Source organism: Phyllostomus hastatus, unplaced genomic scaffold (genome assembly GCF_019186645.2).
Source record: "Phyllostomus hastatus isolate PE091 unplaced genomic scaffold, TTU_PhHast_1.1 phas_contig_159, whole genome shotgun sequence".
NCBI lineage: Eukaryota > Metazoa > Chordata > Mammalia > Chiroptera > Phyllostomidae > Phyllostomus > Phyllostomus hastatus.
The window spans coordinates 25,745,859-25,764,126 of record NW_025333640.1 but is presented as its reverse complement, the minus strand read 5'-3'; the positions used below and the strand labels follow the sequence as shown (position 1 = coordinate 25,764,126).

The 18,268-nt window shown below is 46.2% G+C and overlaps 1 protein-coding gene across 2 annotated transcripts in view; it reads left to right on the top strand.

The window, feature by feature from the left end:
• Positions 1-18,268, top strand: part of ARHGAP10 (Rho GTPase activating protein 10) — a 236,185-nt gene that overhangs the window by 59,537 nt on the left and 158,380 nt on the right. Inside the window, exons 2-3 of one of the 2 annotated variants that reach the window (XM_045831665.1) lie at positions 4,680-4,775; positions 4,849-4,910. The exons of the other annotated variant lie outside the window; for it this stretch is intronic. Of the exons in view, the coding sequence (XP_045687621.1) occupies positions 4,680-4,775; positions 4,849-4,910 (158 nt within the window). The remainder of the gene's footprint in view (positions 1-4,679; positions 4,776-4,848; positions 4,911-18,268) is intronic. 2 annotated transcript variants of the gene reach the window in all.

The following is an 18,268-nucleotide window of genomic DNA, read 5'->3' as shown; positions in this document are numbered from 1 at the left end:
CACACACACACACACACGTGTCCTTTGCAGCCATTCTCTGGGATGTGCCATCCAACTGCTGGACTGTGTATCCCTCACTCACAGGTGCACCTCTTACTGTCTTCCTGTGCCTCCCAAGGTTGTACTGAAACTAGGATTCTATAACAAAACCTAGACTCTGGTTAAAGCTCTTCTTGAACTGGGTGTGTGCCATGGAGCTAGCTGTCCAGAGTTGTGCTTTTATATCCCAGCTGTAAAGGGAAGGGGAGAGACCCTGTCACTGGTTTTCAGGTTGCATTCTGCTCAGTGCTCTCTCTTTGGGGACCCATCTGTGGGAGACAGGGACCCCATTGAGTGGAGTTCTTCATCCTGCCTCTGCCTGAGCAGCTTTGATGATCTCTTGGTTGTGCTGCCCACTAGTTGTACAGTCTTGGCCAAGTTGCTTCATCTATGTGTGTGTGTCTCAGTTTGCTTGCCTGGAAAGTGGGCATAATAGTAGAGCCTGCCTCGTAGAGTTGTGATCCTTACATGAATCCATAAATGTAACTACATCTGACCTTACAAGGTATGAAAGGGACACCTCCAGAGATGTCCCTTTCTCATTCCCTGAACCCGTGAGTATGTGATTTCACGTGGCAAAAGGGACTTTGCTGATGGGATTACACTAAGGACCTTGAGATGCTGAGGGTATCCTGGGTCATCCTGGTGGGCCCATTGTAGTCACAGTTGTCCTCAAAGGAGCCAGACAAAGAGATGTGGTGACAGAAGTTGCAGCGAGGAGACTGGTGGCTGGGGACTGTGGGCCGAGGAATTGGGGCATTCTTCAGGTGCTGGAAAAGGCAAGGAAACGGCTTAGGCCCTAGAGCCTGCAGAAGGAGGAACCCTGCCCTGTGAGACCCAATTTGGACTCCTGACTTCCAGAACTATAAGATAATAAATTTGTGTCATCTTAAACCACTGAGTTTGTGGACGTTGGTTACAGCAACAGTAGGAAACTAATAACAACTTAAGTGTTAGCTGTATTTTCTGTTCTCACGGTGAATAAGATTTTCTTTGAACAGGGGGATCTGTGGCCAAAGACGCTTTGAAAACCAGTGGGCCAGGTGATTGCCAGCATGCCCTTTCACCCGCTAGCCTGTGCGGCCGGGGCTGTCTGTGCCCGGAACCCAGCCCGAGTAGGTTCCACCTTGGCCGAATGTGTACAGTGCCCTTGAAAGCCGGATAAGGTATAGTGAAGGCTGGGTGGTGTTCTCCAGTGGGGACCTCCTTGTGGGATTGTGTGCAGTTCCAGCTCCCGCACTTCGGAAGGCTTCTTTGTGGTTAGTTGGCTGAGTTAGTGAACAGGATCTGGTTGTCTGTTAATGTGCCGTGTTGGTTCTTGAGTCCTGCACTCCATCCAGGTTTATGCATTTGTCTGGGGTGCTTGGATCTTTGTGGACTCAGCTTAGTTTCCTTTTACCGCATAAATTTATCAGTTCAAGTCATCCTAGTGACATTAGACTCTGCTTCTTCGATGATTAAGAAGAACTCACTGCACAAACACCCTGGTTGGGCTGGATTTGGGAGTTAGCGCCAGGAATGCCTTAACCTAACAGTTCCAGAGGCCATGCTGGCCCACGAGCTGCGCCCAGAACAGCCTGTGATTTGCCCTTCAGGCCTCGACTAGCCCAGAAATGCATTTCGGGCTTGTGAGATATTTGCACAGCTTTTTATATCTACAGAGTCAGTTATTTACTTTCTTTTTTTACGCATACAGAGAGGCCACAGCGCTGTTCCTGTGTAAAGTGCAGCTGCTGCATTTGTAAATGTGGAAAACACGAAGCAAAATGTGAAGCTAGTCTGCAGTCCTAGAGGAATTTTGTTTCCCTTCCAAGGCACTTGGATTAACATCAGCATTATTTCCTTGGCATGAATCTGGCGCGAAGGATATTAAGTTCTCAGAATCTGTACCCTGCTTTTCTCTAAATAAAACATTGAAGAATTCTGCGACGTGTTTTGATGTGCAGGATGGTGGCAGAGGTTCCCTTGGCAGAGCTTTCGCATAGTTGATAATCTAGTAATTTAGGTCTCTACACGCAAAGGAATGTGAGCTTCCAGGTGCAGTTTGCCTAGTTTTAAAAAGGTTTCAGAATCCAGTGTGGTTTGTGAAGAATCCTGTACTTTAACTTTAATGTGCGAGAAAGGTTCATTTATTTGCTGTATCATTTTTCCCGTTCAAGCCCAAAATTCAAGAACATGTCCTCGGATGTCCCCATTACTGCTTTGGTTGATGGGAAGTTGCAGGAGATGACAACCGTTTTTAGCCAGGTCAGGCTCGTAACTTCAGGGGCCATAGCATACCCAGGGGGCTGCCTAGAAGTTCAGTTCAAGCAGGGCAACCTGAGTAGAGAGGTATCCCTTTCACCCCCAAATGCCTCTATGCGTCTGATAGTTCACAGTCTTAACTGCAAACTCTTAATAGGTCGCTGTGCTATGAGGAATAATTTCCTCGTGCAAAGTTGTCAAGGGTGAGCCGTGACAGCGCAGCCAGTGTCTGGAGGCTCTCCGAATCTGGATTACAGCTGGGCTTGGATCTTTCCACACAGTGCCTTCCATCTCAAACTCAGCAGATGGCTATTGTAATTCCTCATGTCTCAAACTGCTCCTAACCCTGCGAAGGCCCTGGTTGTGGTTTTCTCTCCCATTTGTCTACAAATCGAGGATCTAAAAATGCCAGTGTGGGAGATTTTGAAGTGGCCAGCTCATTTGAAGAGTGCAGATTACATGAAATCTCTCAAGGTAGCTGTGCTTTCTGTGCACACTGGCTTGGCCCTGTCCACTGCCTGGGGTCATACCGGCTTTGAAGGTGTTCCAAGAGAGCGGTGTGCTTCAGAGTAGTCAGGAGTGAGTGGGCGGGAGAGGATGGGGACCGGGCGTGGAGGCCCATGCTAGTGAATTTTCCATTTGGTTAGAATTCTGCATTTGGACCATTTGGATAACTAGTTGACCTCTGGGTAAAGGACCTGGGAATGACGTGAAATCTCTTGAAAGTTGGAGTGATGTAACAGAAAGGACATTTGTTGAAGCTTGACAAAGCAAGGAGTCGATTCTTGGCGTGCAGGACTTATTACCAGCAGTCTAAGAAGTCTGCGACCTTGATCAAGTCACTAGTCTATCTCTGAACCTACTTAAGATAAGGTAGCACCAATATTTACCTGCGAGCTGATTATAAAAAGTAAATGATAGAATGATATAAATTACTTATTTATACAAGGAAGTGATATACATGATTGGAGTAAACATTCAATAAAGGTTGTTCCGACTAGTGCTCCCCCACCCCCCATCTTTCCGCAGTAGAGCGATATTACCAGCCTTTGTAACTAGTGAATTAAGATGGGATGAGTTTCATGTGCAATGGTATTGGAAAAAGCATTATCCTTTGCACAAAGCAACTTCGTGCTTATTCATAGACTCTGCTAAACCTAGTAAGCTGTCTTATGATTTTATATTATGTTGAGCAAGGCAGAAGATACCTGTGAAAGTGTAAACTACATGAGAGAAGAAATACATTTAAAATGTGCTAAGTAATGGAAAGATGATGAATTTGTGATTATTAAGGTTACTCTGTATTAAAGCAGGTTTTCCACTATTTTCTATTAATCTTCCATAAAACAAAGACGAGGACCTCTATATAAGTCTTTTGCAGAAAGAATTCTTCCTGACATTTAAGCTGGGCCTTTAGTTACCTCCCTGATGTTGTGTTTTAATGAAAACTCTTTGTACACCTTCTGGGATCTCTGCCTGGAGTTTGACAAACAGTTAAGGGCATCTGGTTGGCCAATGTCAGGCTTTTGAGACCCTTATATATGTGTGTATGTATTTTTTAAACAAAATTTTCATTTATAGTTTACATCCAATAATGCCATATTTTACTGTGTTTAATGCACACTTTTTGCCCAAGTATCTGAGGGAAAAATAAGGATGTGCATCATACATGGGCATAATGACCACATACCATAAATATAACAATCTTATGTATAATGCACACAAAAATCATGGGTGCGCATTTACATGACAATATATGGTATTTTTGTATGAGTTTCAGGTGTACTGCATAATGGTTAGACAATCATATACTTTCCAAGTGTCTTCTCCAGTACTTCTAGTACCTACCTGTCAGCATACCTAGTTATTACAATATTATTGACTGTGTCTCCTATGCTGTACCATACAACCCCATGACTCTTGCGTAACTGCCAATCTTTCCTTGAGACCCTTATATTTGAAACCTTGGCAGCCAGCCAGATCTCACTGAGCCCTGGAAGACACTCTCGGGGAGGGTGTGTGTGTGTGTTCACAGCCTGAAGAAATCGGTCAAGCTCTGACCCGATGAAGCAGAGAAAGGGAAAGTGCCTTAGGGAGCAAGGTGAAGCTACGAGACCTCTGAGGAAGAAGAGGCTGGGGAGGCAATAATCAGTTCTCCAGCACCTGCCCTCTGCCAGATGGAGAGGCGAAGACAAGCAAGCCGAGAGGGGAGAGGGCACCGGGTAGAGGGTGATGGGCCCCGTGGTGCAGGAGTCGGTGGTGCAGAAGTCGGTCTGCCTCTCTGCAGACTGAGGGGAGGAGAGCTCTCCAGCTGTGCTGCCGGTGGGAGGGATAATCGTCCTCTCAGCCTTGATTTACAGCGAGGACCCAAGTCATGATCAAGTCTTTCTCTCTAGGTCTCTCGGCAGCCCAGCGGAAGTTTGCCCACTCGCTCAGAGACTTTAAGTTTGAGTTCATCGGCGACGCGGAGACGGACGATGAGCGCTGCATAGGTACGTGAGGACGAGGTTCGGGTTTGCTCTCCTGGGCTTTGTCCACCAAGTAATTACTCCTCTCTCTCGACAGATGCTTCCTTGCGTGAATTTTCTAATTTTTTGAAGAACCTGGAAGAACAGAGAGAAATCATGGTGAGTCATGGGATGTAGATGAGTAAGTCCAGCTTTTTAAGTGGGGAAAACTCGGGTTTCCATGCTGGTTTTGGTGGAGCTCTGGTGCATGCATCCACGGCGGATGTGGTGCAGAGAGCTCTCTCTGGGCGAGGTTTCTGGAGCTCGGAGTTTTAGTTGTGCAGGTGGTGGCGAGATCTTAGACAGGCTGCTGGACCGCTAGACCTATTTGTTTATCTGCAAAGTAGTGGGTTGGACTTAGGGCCACCCAGGCCTGTGTGAGCAGTAGAGCCTTTTCATTTAAATTGCATCTCATGCAGAACATGAACATATCAAAAAGATAAAAGCAGAAAACCTTGTGTGGAGGCACAGGGAGGGCAGGGCGGTGTTAAATCTGTAGATTTTGAGGCTGTGTGAGAGGGAGAGAACTCAGGCCTGGACACCTGTGACATCCCGCTTTGCCTGGACATCCAGGATCCCAGTAGTAATAGGAGCTGCACTTTGTTGGGTCTTCTCCACGTGTTTGGTGCTACACTGAGTGCGTCCAGTGGATGATCTTATTGACGTCGGCCATGCATTTTGAGTGTGTTAAATGATACTTGCTTACCTTCCTTAAAAGCTTGCATTTACCTCTTATTGACGGATGCTCATTCGTCCCCCAGAGATCCGCAGTAGAATTGGAACTGGGTTATGACACACTACCTAGTCTCACCTGTTGTTTTAGACGTTTAAAAAAAGGACACACACTAGTTTTTTCTATGTTTTTGAGAATGAGTACCACCTGGAATTATGTTAAAGTGTGTCTGAGTGTGTTCAGATGTGTGTGGTGGTGGTAATGATATTGAACGTGATAGCTAAGTTAGTTAACCTTTACTTTGTGTCCACTACTCGTCTAAGCTGTTTACTGAGTATTAAGTCATTTAATTTTCACATCAACTCTATGTATGAGACACTGTTACCCACCTCCCTCCTTCCTTCTTCCTTCCTTCTTTTTAATTATCACCTTAGGATACATTATTGACTTGACAGAGCGAAAGCGAAAGAGAAAGCAACGTTGGTGTGAGAGAGAAACATCAACTGGTTGCCTCCCATATGCACCCCAACTAGGTATGGGTATTGAACCCACAACCTAGGTATGTGCCCCGACTGGGAATCGAACCCACAAATTTGGTGTACAGGATGGTGCTCCAGCCAACTGAGCCATCCGGCCAGGGCACCACCCACCTTCTGAGCCAGCTTTCTTGATGTTACTGTAATCTCATGGGTAGTATCTGGTGGGATTTCTTTCTGGTAGAGTTGGAGTAGGGGAAGAAGTGGGAGGGAGTTCACAGATTTTGATTTAAAAGTGATAGGGACATGAGGTCCCTAAAAGCCCTAATATAATCTGCACTCTACCCTAAATTCCGAGATAACATGTATATATTGAAAATACCGTAGGGGGCATGTGAAGGTACTGTGGCCCTGTTAGGTTTTCCTGGCACAGACTGACTTGTTCAGCCATTCCTCATGTGATCCCGTCGTCACTGATTTCTCAGCTGAGTGATAGCAGATGGCAATAGTGACGTCACCTTTCTACTACACGCAGCGGGTACGAGTGTGTGGGTGGTGGTGCAAGTGCACGTCCTTGGCTTTTGTGAATAGTGTCGATGGTTGTCTCAGTTGTCTTGGATGTTTAGTGTACTTTCCTGGGATCCTGAGCATCCAGCACATATGTATTGGATCTCCGTAGAATCTGAGCACAGAGGCAAAGCCAACTCCCTGCCCTCAGGGAGGTTACGGTCTAGAAAGGGGAGGTGGCAATACAAACAGACAGACAAGCACATACTACATTGTCAGCTAGTGATAAACACTACAAAATTTAATAAAGAAGGGTAAGTGGTCAGAGAGTGGCCAGAGAGTCCTTTTATAGCTAGAGAGGTGAGGGAAGGCCTTCCCGCAGAGAACGGCGTGAGGCGTCCTGGTATCTGGGGGAAGAGAGGTCTGGTTAAATTGTTCCCGAGTCTTAGCTCTGCAGGAGTACTGCGCGATCACTGTCTTGATACTCTGTTTTCGCTCCATGTTCCTTGAATTGAATTGACTAGGTCAAAAAATTGGAATGTCTTCTTAGCTCCAGGCTATGGATGGCATGGTTCTCAGAGCTATTGTTAGCTGACTTATTGATTTAATCTTACCCATCTTAGGTTGGAGGCTGGTTTTCGGTGCAGGGCGGAAGAATTTGATGTTGTCTGTATAAGGCCATGAACTTCAGAGAGGAATGGGAGTGTCTCTCATAGCCCTTTCGTGGGAACAGCAACACCTGCTGGATAGCAGGAAACTGTGCAAAGCCAGAGAGCCGTGGGTGCAGCTATGACCAACCATAGAGTTAACAGGATGTCTAATGTTGCTGCCGCTGCTGCTGCTGCTGCTTTTTCCTTTTTTGTCTGGAAAATTTTGAGCATGTACAAAGTAGAGAAGAAATATGTAATTAAGCCACGTGCAGTTATTACCCGGCTTCGAGAACCATCGCCACACAACCAGTCTTGTTTCTTGTGCACCCAACCAGTCTTGTTTCTTGTGCACCTGTTACAACCCCGTTATTTTGACAGGAAGCCCAGTCTCATCCATAAATACGTTAGTATGTAGCCCTTGCATTTTGTTAGCTTTTGTGAGATCTTCTGTACCACAGTGTCCTTGTCACACCTGAAAACAATTCTTTAATATTACAAAGAATTAGATCATATTTTTGTGATGTTTATTCACATGTTGTAGTTCCTACCCCCTCCCCCAGTAACAGTTGGTTTGTTTGAACCTGGATCCAAACACAATACATTGTATTGATAAGTTTTTAAGTCTTCTTTAATCTCTAGGTTCTTTCTCTTTGTCTCCCCACCCGCTTGGTAAGAGTTCTCATGCTTTTCTGTGAACTTTAAAGGACTTACATGACACTTGCTTTCTGCATTATCAGTTACTGTAATGAAGTTAATAGAAGTTTAATAGTTTGCCACTTAACCCATATTTGATGTTATTTGGGTGTTTCTGTCTAATCTTGATAGTTAGTGGTCACTTTTTTTAAGCATGTCAATTGTATTGAATCATTCTGGCTACTGTTGCTCCTTTAAATAGCTTTGTATACTTATGAAAGAAATCTTCAGTGCTTTACTAGACACCAGCCTTAATCTTCTGCGTAAGAAAAGATACCTCTCTCAAGAAGTGTCCCGTGTGGTTCTGGAGAGAAAGCGGTAAAGAGAGAATTAAAATACATTAGATTCTGTGCAGTGACCGAGGTGGAGGGTGTGGCTGCGTGGAGTGGGGAGCGGCCGTGCCTGTCTTCTCGGGAGGGGCTGATGGAGGAAGTGGTTTTGAGCTGGAGTTCAGGGGCCCAGATGCCCAGGAGGCTTTGTGTGGTTTCCCAAGCTCCTGCGTCCCCAGCACAGGGACGAGGCGATAAGGATGATCTTTTGGGAGCTGGATGCCCGTGCACTCTGAGAAAAATTTGTATTTTACTTCAAATATGATAAACCAGCAGCATGTTGAAAACCACATTTTTAAAAAAAAGGAATGCAAAATGACACAGCTGTAAATCAAAGTAGAAATATTCTAAGATGGTTTCCAAGAATTTAGGAAAATCCTAGTGGTCACTGCGTCTCCAAAAGCAGTCTGGATTTTCTGAGGTCCTACATTAAATGGTAGTGTAGTATAATAATTGTGTGCTTGTGAGTAAGACTGAATCATCAAAATGTTAAAAAAAATGTGTTTTAGAAGGCAAAGACCAGTGCCAAATATTTTAAAAAAGCAGTCTGTTTCCTAAATAAATGTTAAAATAGGATTTGGGGTTTCAACGGATAAAGTCATCTGGAAGCTCAGTGATCCAGGAACAAATTCTTCTTGTTGGTTTTGAGCCACCAGATATACGTATCTTGCCATGCCTAATCTGTGCACGCATGGGCTGTGTGTTTACACACACACACACACACTCATTCCTACAAGTGCTGTCGCGTGCCTGCTCCGTGCCAAGCACTTTGCCACATGCTGTGAGGACCAGTGCATGGTTCCTATCCTTCAGGAGTTAGCCGTCCACGGGGGGCAATGGCCAAAAGCATGACACTTCGTCCTGCCGTGTGGGGACAGGGCAGGCATTTTGGAGCCGCTGTTCCTGAGCTGAGTTCACAGGTGAACCAGAGTCGGCCAGATGAGGAGGGAGGGTAAGAGCGGCACTAGTTTCCTCCTGCAGGAAAACGAGTTGGTTTTGGAAAAGAGGGAAGGGTATGTTTGCCTGTCCCCCGCACCCGGGTCCAGCTCTGCAGCTGTTACAGGAATTGTTGGGGCGGGAAGTGGAACGACACCAGGCTCACCAGTCAGTGTTTTCCTCCGTGCACAGGAGTCCAGTTCCTCTGAATGGTGTGGCTCATCCTGTAAACGGCCAGTATTGTCTTGTTCAGGGGCAGTGTTTTTAAGTGAGTAGTCTGTGCTGAGAATATTGCCAGCCTTGACTGTGAAAGTGAGCCTGTCCCTCGAGGTGGGGAGCCGGGGACAGCAAGTGGCCAGCCTGGCTGTGCCGTGCCCTGGGAGTGCTCTCAGAGGGGAGCCCCGCGTGGTGTGGACACCAGCATTCCGGAGATGTTCTCTCCGCTGTGGCAGGACAGGGTGTACTTCTCGGAGGTGGGCTGTTGGCCAGGAATTTAAGAACCTTTAAAATAGCCCTGTAGTGTTTATGGTGTTCTTTTAAAAAGAGCTTCCCACTGTATTTACTTCTCTGCACGTCCGCGTGAGTTTTGTCCTCCCAGACAGGACGGCTCAGTGCTGGAGGGCTGGCACCTCAGGGCGGCTGTAGGAGGCCTGGGGGCTGAGGACAGCTTTGGGGAAGTGGGGTAGCAGGAGGGAGGAGGTCCGGCTTGACAGTTGGTGTGCAAAAGGCGCCCCCTTCGCATCCAGAGGGGGCTGGGGCCCAGGGGGGCTGGCAAACAGACGTGAGGAGGAGGTGTCCTGTCTGCCAGCTGCATCCCTTTCCCACGTGAGCAAAATGACCCTGTGCATGTGCAGACTCTGGAGGTGCTTGAGACCCTCTTCCTTTTTCCCCCTGTCGTGAAAGCACTGGGCCAGGGAACGCCGGCTGGGTGATCTGCCCTTGGCTTACGCCCTGCTGAGGAAGGCCTGAGGCTTTTGAGGTCCAAAGGCTTTCTGTCACTAGTTTAAATGGTTCCAGGAAGGACAGTGGTGCTTCCTCAGCCCTAGTCTGATTTCCTTCACTGTTTTCTCACCCCTTTTTTTTTTCATTGTGTCAAATGTCTTACAGTCAGGTAGGTAAGTGGTTTCTATAACTTCGTGGGGTTTTTTTGACAATAACTTTTGCTCCATATTTCCTCTTCTTTTTAAATTTTCAAAAGTGTCTCATGATATTACCAGAATAACACATGTTGGTTAAAATGAACGAAACCATTTTTACCTTTTGGTAGAAGTTCTTTCTCATGGTCATCTTTCCTTAGTGCCCTTAGGGCATCGGTTCTCTAAGCGTGGACCCCGGCCCAGCAGCATCGCCCTCACCGGGGAATTCGCTGGAAATGCACACTCCTGGGCACTGCCCTGGCCTGCTGAGTCAGGGACTCTGGGGTGGGGTTCGTCAGTCTGTGCGTGGTAAGCCCCCAGGGTATTGTCAGGCACACCGACATCCTGCTGCAATCCGAACCCCTGCCCAGGGTGCCAGTGACATCTCTCTGGCGCCCCTGACCTTGGGGCCAGAGCTGTCTGGCGGTGGAGACGCTGTGAATTGCCTTTCAGTGGCTGTGTCTACTGCAAGGTTAAAATAGTCTTTAAAAATCTAAGCTTTTACCAAAGGATTTCGGACTATATCTAGCATGTTTATTTTAGTGGCACAGGTTTCTGCTGCTGGGAATTTTCGTGTTACCTGGTGTTCAGCATTGCTTGTGAGCTCCTGAAGTGCCTAGGCATTCCGTGCCATTGGAAAGATTGTGTTGTAGTTTCATCTGCCTTTAATTGTATTTTTTTATGGTATATCAGGCCTGTTTTAATCCGTTTTTTTTTTTTTTAACAAAGTGTCACATTTTTGTGCAAAATTCTGTTGGCAGGCATTTTTCAGATTGGGGGAAAATCCATCTTGAATTTATTTATGAAAAATTTCTCAGTTTAGTTTAAAAGTTGTCAGGGACCTAACTCTATAGACTCTTTCTCCTTGGAACTGACCTTTACAATTTGACCGCATTGTTTTTTTCATATAAAACCTGTTATTTTTTTTCTTATAAACCCATTATAATGCAGTCAGATGTGGATGTCATTGTGACACCTGTTTTTTCTTTCTTTAAAACAAATTTTTTTTGAGAGTGTCCCTTTCGAGAGTTGGAATTTGACTGGCTCAGAACCCTGTGAAGGTTTCGGTGAGGACTAACGCAAATCAGAATTCTAAATGAGTGAGGACGTCTGAGGCCAGAGGCTGGGCCGCCCACCCGGAGCCCCTCTTGTGAGAGGCTGTGCCTCTGACTCAGTGTTCTCTCTGTTGGTGACTCATCGTCATCTGTGGCCTCGCAGCCTTGTCATCCTCGCATCCTACTTCCCTACTGAAACCCTGGTTTCCTATATTTAATATCGTTGGGCGTGTTCTCTGCTTCTGAGGAATCAGCTAGCTCTTCTGAAAAACCAGATAACACTGACACGAAAGAGCAGAGAATACACACAAACTCCTCTTCCTCTGCCCCACCCCCCACATGTCACAAGGGACACTAGGCGTGGAACCAGCCTGAATCGTCTAATTCAGAGAAGTGGCCCCATTAGTGGGAAATAGTTCAGCTGAATGTATAGTTTTATGAGAAAAATACTGTGGGTGGAGCCAGGGCATCTCAAATCAGTCTTCGGATCCTGCCTTGAAGTGTTCAGGGGTATGGCCTTGGCCCCCAAAACCAAGAGCTGAGAGAGGATTTGGGATGATTTACAGTTGACCACTGGAACTGGGAGCTGGGATGATCTGATACGTCACAACATACGTTGGTGACAGAGACTAGAATCGAATCTTGCTCCTATCCGTTGGTATCCTGAAGACATTATTCCTTGCCTTTAGCTCCTTGTAAGATTTAAGGCCCTTTCCCCCAGCTTTAAACACAGGTGAAATGGGTATGTGTCCTTACAGCTGCTGTCCAGTGAGCAGCAGCCTCGAAGAAACATGAATTTGGTTGTATTTCTCCTGGCTAGCCTGCCTTCCTTCCTTCCTCCCTCCCTCCCTCCCTCCCTCCCTCCCTCCCTCCCCTGGGCTCAGACCTGTATCACTGTCTGATAGCTCTCTCAGCCTTTTCTGACTCCCTCCCCCTTTTCTCTGACAGAGGCTTCCCCTAATAAATTTCTTGTGTTTTTAGTCCTGTCTTCTTGTCTGCTTCTTAGAGGACCTGGATTAACACAGCAATAGACTGCTTTGAGTCACAGATTATGGATACAGGAGACTCAGTGTAGGTATTTATGGGTCCTCTTTATCACCATCAGCAGGAAGTGTTGCATTTGCACAACAGCTCTGTTCTTTATATTATCTGAGTTTACAGGAGATTCCCACTTCATTAATAAAACAAAGATTTTTTTTTTGAGCTCTGGGTCTAAGCTGGGCAGTGCTCTAGCACCTGAGGCTGCATCGAGGAAGGAGGCTCTAGTGCAGGCGGAGGGGCTGGGCTGCTGGCCGAGTTGTGGCCAAGGAGTCATCTAGAGACACTCCAGTGGCCCAGGCCCCACAGAAGGGCTGGAGACCTCTGTTTGTCATTGGTCAGAGGCGTACGGGTTTTCTCTGGACATTCTCTTTCTCTTGCATTTTCTTGATTCAACAGTTTATTGTTTCATTGCTCAGAAAGTTCCCTTTCTCGCTATGCCAGTGAATTATGCCATTCACTTGAGAAGCTAGAATGTTCGCTTATTTAGAACTAAAGGCAAAATTGAAGATTCTCTCCTGATAGTTTTACAGCTGTCTTGACAGGCTCGTCTCTCATTCACTTCTAGGGAGCTTTATTCCTTCTCATAATGTTCTGCCCAAGTATTTGCTTTGTTTTAAAAATAGAAGTCAGTTCCGTATTGTCCCTTCTGCACAGACGGAAAGAAGATCAGGGATGAATCTCTGCACGCCCTTATTAGGGTAACTCCTTAATATAGCCAGTATTTTTTTGTGTGTGTGGAAGATTTTCACTTTTTCCCTAAGCATAATGAAAAATATCTTTATGGGTGGAGTCTGTGTGATGTAAATAATTGAACTATAATTACTACTTTCTTTTTTCCATTAATGTTCTTCACAATTGATTCAAGGGTTTTTTTTTCTTCAGACAAACCCGAAGATATTTGTTCATGGTAGGTAGACAGTAAGGGGACTCTAATTTAAGCTTTTGTGATACACTTCCCTAATCTTTTTTTTTTTCCGGGGCCAGGTCATGGTCACGTATTCTGAGAATAAAGTCAGAGAGCAGAAGTGGTCAGAACTTTAGGTCGCATCCTCTTGGTAGGTTTTACGCTGTTCAGAGTTCAGGAATGAAAGTTGGTAAAAACTCTTGTTGGAGACTTTTTATTCTTGGACTGTCTGAATAGAAAGCAGGATGGTAACTGAACTGATGAATTCAGACACAATATCAATTGGCTTCTAATTTTCAAGTTGAAATTTTGTAGAATTAATTTATAGCGCTGTTACAGAACAGCAAGGTGGGGCCTGGGACGATATACTATTACCCGAAAAGAAGCCCCAGGTCCGTTATGTCCGCTGCCTAATAGGAAAGACGTCTGTCAATGCCAGAGATTCGTGAAAAGGAAAGAAAATGTTTATTTAATGCTGTACAAACTTAAAGTAGTGACCTAATGTCTTCATCAAAATCCTAAAGTCCCTTAAAACACCCACAAACACACACAGTCCTTTCCTTCCCCCTTTGCCCAGTCTGGGGTACCGTATCTCAGGAAAGGAAATAGAAGTCCGTGGCTCAGGCAGCCCCCAATTCTTCCCAGTAATCCTTCTCGGCTGGGAGGCTTCTCACCTAATACGTCCAGGCAGGATCTCCAATTAATCCAAAGCCATGCGGCATCTTCTCGGGGCCTACTGGTAAGAGTTCTTTCACCCTTCTTCCAGGCAGAGTCTCTCCTCCTTCCCAGGCCGCGCAGCCAAAAGGAGCACCCCAAAGCCATGTGGTCCTCTCCTACCAGAGCTGCAGGGGCCTGCACTCTGGCGAAGCCGTGTGAATCTCTCCACAAAGCTGTGGGGAGCGGGGATGCCACTCTGCCAAAGCTGAGTGGCGATTTTCTGCTAAATCCACATGGTGATTCTCTCTCTCAGGGCTGCGGGAGTCTCCACTCTGCCAAAGCTGCATGGTTCTCCCTCCACGGACTGCCGAGTCTGGGTTTAAATCCCCTCACCAATCTTCCTCTGCAGTCCCATTTCCAACTTCTCCCACACTTGGCTACACTTGCCATCAATTTCACATTCTCCAGCTTTACTGGGCTGCCATCAGGAGTCTGGGCAGGTGTGGCCCCATGTCATGGAGCCAATCATCTCCAAGCTCCAACGCAGGTGCTGTAACTCGAGGGACCTGCCCCTCCCCAGTTATGTCTTGTTACTTCCATTCCCCTAGCTCAGAGCATGGAACAGCTATTTAACATATCTATGTAACCAGTCAAAGGTTATAGATATGTTAAATGACCACCCCAGAAGTTAGCTGCAAGGCTGTTGCTATGCAAAAGAGCTCTCAATGGCCCTGCTCCATTTGTCCCTTCCCCCAACCCACACCTGGGGGGGTTGGTGAGGACATCCTAAAATCTCCTGGACACCTTGAGTTTTGGACCCCATTTCAAATGCCCATTTGGGGTCCCCCCTCTTGGCTGCACCCTGTAACAGCACCTCAATACCCATGTACCAGTCAGAGCTTCGTATGTGGGTTCATTAAGATACTCATTAGTTTCTAGCTGGTGTGAGCTATTACTAAAAATTTAATTTCATTTTTACATTATTTTTTTTCTGCCAGGAGGATTATATGAACTTGAGCTGTGCTTAAAGAGAAAATACCACACAGAGATTTTGCGGGGGTGGGGGGGGGGTTAAAATTGCTTCTACTGTGATATCCCCTTAAGAAGGTAGAGAGCAAGTTGAGACTATTAAGGTAACAAGAGAACATTGTTTGTTGTTGTTGTTTAAAAACAAAACTAGTTAGGACTGAGCCCAACTGAGACAGTGGTGGCATCCTATTTGCCATTGAGGCAAGGCTTTTAGCAAAACTAGTTGTGCAACTTTCTCATATTTTGTCAATATCAGCCTTTGACTCTCCTTTCTCTTCTTATTTCAGTTACTAAAAAAGGTGGAAGGACTTACTTATTTTAATTTTTCTATTAAAACTTGAGCCCTGACGGGTGGGAGAAGGCACAGTGCAGGGAGGGACTGGCTGGGTGGAGAAAGAGGTAGTAGCAAAGGATGAGTGTGGATGGAGAGTAATGTAGTTAAGAATGAATTGGTCTAATCAGGAGAAAAATCTTGTTGAGCAATATAAATAAGGGTAGTCCTAAAAGCGTTTGGATGATTATTAAGGTTCCAAAAAATGTTAAAATATCAATCCTGCATTAGTTCGGATTCTCAGTTGCCAGTTCTAGCTGTTTTATACAGAAAGGGAATTTATTAAAGAATGTTAGGTAGACTGCAGTCTTTATAAGGTTTTGGGAACCAAGAATGATGCCCCGGATCATACCACAGGGCGGCACTTGGAGACCAGTGCCACTTCGCCTGTGGGCATGAACAGCACAGGCTGCACCCGCCTCACCACGGTCCCTGGTGGCTGCTGGTGCACCTGCTGCCGCTGGAAACTGGCATGGTGGCTGCTCCCCACTAGAATCTCGGGTCACCGGTCCTTTGAAGCACCAGATTCCAAATCAAAGTCTTGGGTGGGAGCATCTGATGGGTGGAACTCTGGCCAGATGCCAGTTCCCCACTGCAAGATGTCTGTCATTTTCCCCTCTTGTAGTGGGAGGTGGGTTCTGCCTCATCAGGGAGAAGAACTGCTCACATGTAGGAAGGGCCCTCAAGTGCCCGGCAGCCCAAAGGGACAGCTATCCACCGCCTGTAACATCCAGGCCCGATTACATGGCAATGCCATTTTCCCACAACAAGAATAAACAAAATACTTGGATAGCTTTAGTGAACATGCTTTTAGGTTTGCACATGTGCGTCTGCTAGATAATCAGATTTCTACTTTTTGTTTAGTCGTGTATGTATGTGTCCACATTTTGAAGTTGAATCATCAAGTGTATAATTTAGGAGTATTTTCACCCCGTCCTTCATGAAAAAGTCACTCCAGTTGTTGGCACTGTGGACGTTAGGCTGATCACAGACACACCTGAAGTTCTCAGCACAGCTCCGCACGGCACCTCCTGGCCATGTTTGTCTGCGTTCTCTGTGGTCCAGGCTAGCCTTTTACACCCCTTTTTGATGCTTTCACTGGAAATTTTATCTGACACCACAAGTACTCATTTGCAGCACAAGTGGACAGTGTTTTTAGAAATTTATCCCCAAGTTGTGTTTCCATGATTTTCTTAAGGTAACCACTGACCTTTTAAAGTGGTCTTTACAAAATCTCGGACCGCTAATAATTTAGATGTCACCTCCAGAATGACCGCTCAGTCTCCCTGCATTTCTTACACTTCCCTTGTTTTTCTGACCCAGGCCTGCTTGTGACCTCCAAGCAGTTGAAACTAGATGTGACCAGGGCCATTTCAGGTTACTGTTCCTCAAATAGTTCTTTGTTGATCAAAATGATGCAAAGTGTACTTCTTAAGGAAACTGCCTAAGAGTTCTTACATAGAACAGGTCTCTTTTTTCTGAGGGACAGCGTTGGGGGAAAATATTCCTTGTGTTTGGAGAAGTGCTGTGATGATAGTTCCTTGGCACTCTTTTTAGGTTCTTCCAAGGAAAATAAGGAATGGTTACTTTGCAGCTTTTCTTGACGCTGGGGTTGGAAAGCAGAGTTTTCCCTTCACTCTGGTGAAGTGGGAAGTATCTGGAGGGTCATGGGAGAAAATAGTGGACATTCTCCTTTGCTCTCAGATAATGCATTCCTCTGGGGTCAAGACGACTTGGAATCCAGGCTTAAAATACTCCAGCCTTGGGAAACAGGCATAAAGCCTTCTGTCCTACTAGACTCTGTCCGTTCTTGTTCGTACTGAGTGACTAGAGAGGCATGATTAGTATTTACACCGATTTATTCATGGTTTTACCTCGGCCGAGTCTTTAAAATATTGTTACTAAAAACATTCTCGGATGCGGTTTTGCCCTTGTTGACTCTTTGCCAAATGTGGGCGTCTGGCCCGGAGCCCCGTTCTCTTTAGAATGTGTGTAGGCCTCGGCCTGATCTCAGACGTGGGGGGCATTTAAAGTGGTGGGCGTGGTTCCTGCCCACAGTGGGGCCTCATTCTCTGCTGCTCAACCCTTTGGTCCACAGGTTGCTCAGTGCTAGCTCCACCTGTGTGGTGGGTAAAGATGCCACCTTACCTGTCCTTTCCTTTTGAGACATTTAATTCCTTCTATCCGAATGTCTAATGAAAGGGGTTTCAGACTTGACTAGTGGGACCATTGTAATCCCCAGACTGTTGTGTAATAGCCTCACTCTTTTACTTTGAGCTGTGAAGTCCTGCTGGGGTCTGTGGTTTGCCGCCACACACGATAAGGCAACGTTGACATGTGCAGTAGTTAGTGCTCCTGCTTCTCCCAGTGATGTAGTCCTGCCGTCATGGAGGTGGACAGGGCCCCGGAGGTCTCCAGGGCCAGCTTTCTCAAGTGCAGCACGCATAGCTGGGCTGGCTTCTTTCTTGAGTGGGGCAGCCTCCAGGGAAGATGCATGATGTGCAGGCTCACTCAGGACACTAGCAGCGTGATCCGGACGTGGTGCCTGGGACGTGACACTGGTTCTCACTGAAGTGTGCCTTGAATTAGTTTGAGACGTTGGGTATCACTTGGATAGTTTTTGAACTGTATGGCAGAGCCTCTCATACCTGCTTTCCCAGACGGAACTTGGGGCATTCCATAGTGTTTTAGGTTTTCCTTGCTTTGTGTTTTAGTATAAAAGACTGCGGTTGGCCATTGTGGGGGAGTCACATGGACAAGAAGAGAGGATAATATTAATGTATTTTGAAGATGATCCCATTTCCTTGGCTAGCCGTTGCTCTTAATTCTTATATTTAGATCTCTGTTACCCCAGGTCTTTGACAACTAAGTAGCAAATTGTTGGGGTGGCAGTGAGTGGAACCCAGCTGCCGGCCTTGGGAAGACAGTTTCTACTCTGGGCACCATCACTTTTTTCGAGGATTCCCTATCACACAGTACGAACGGTTGCTTTGGGAGAAACCTTTACATAGTGAAACACTGCAAAGGAGTCTTTAAGTTAAGAATCTTCTTCTTCTAACTA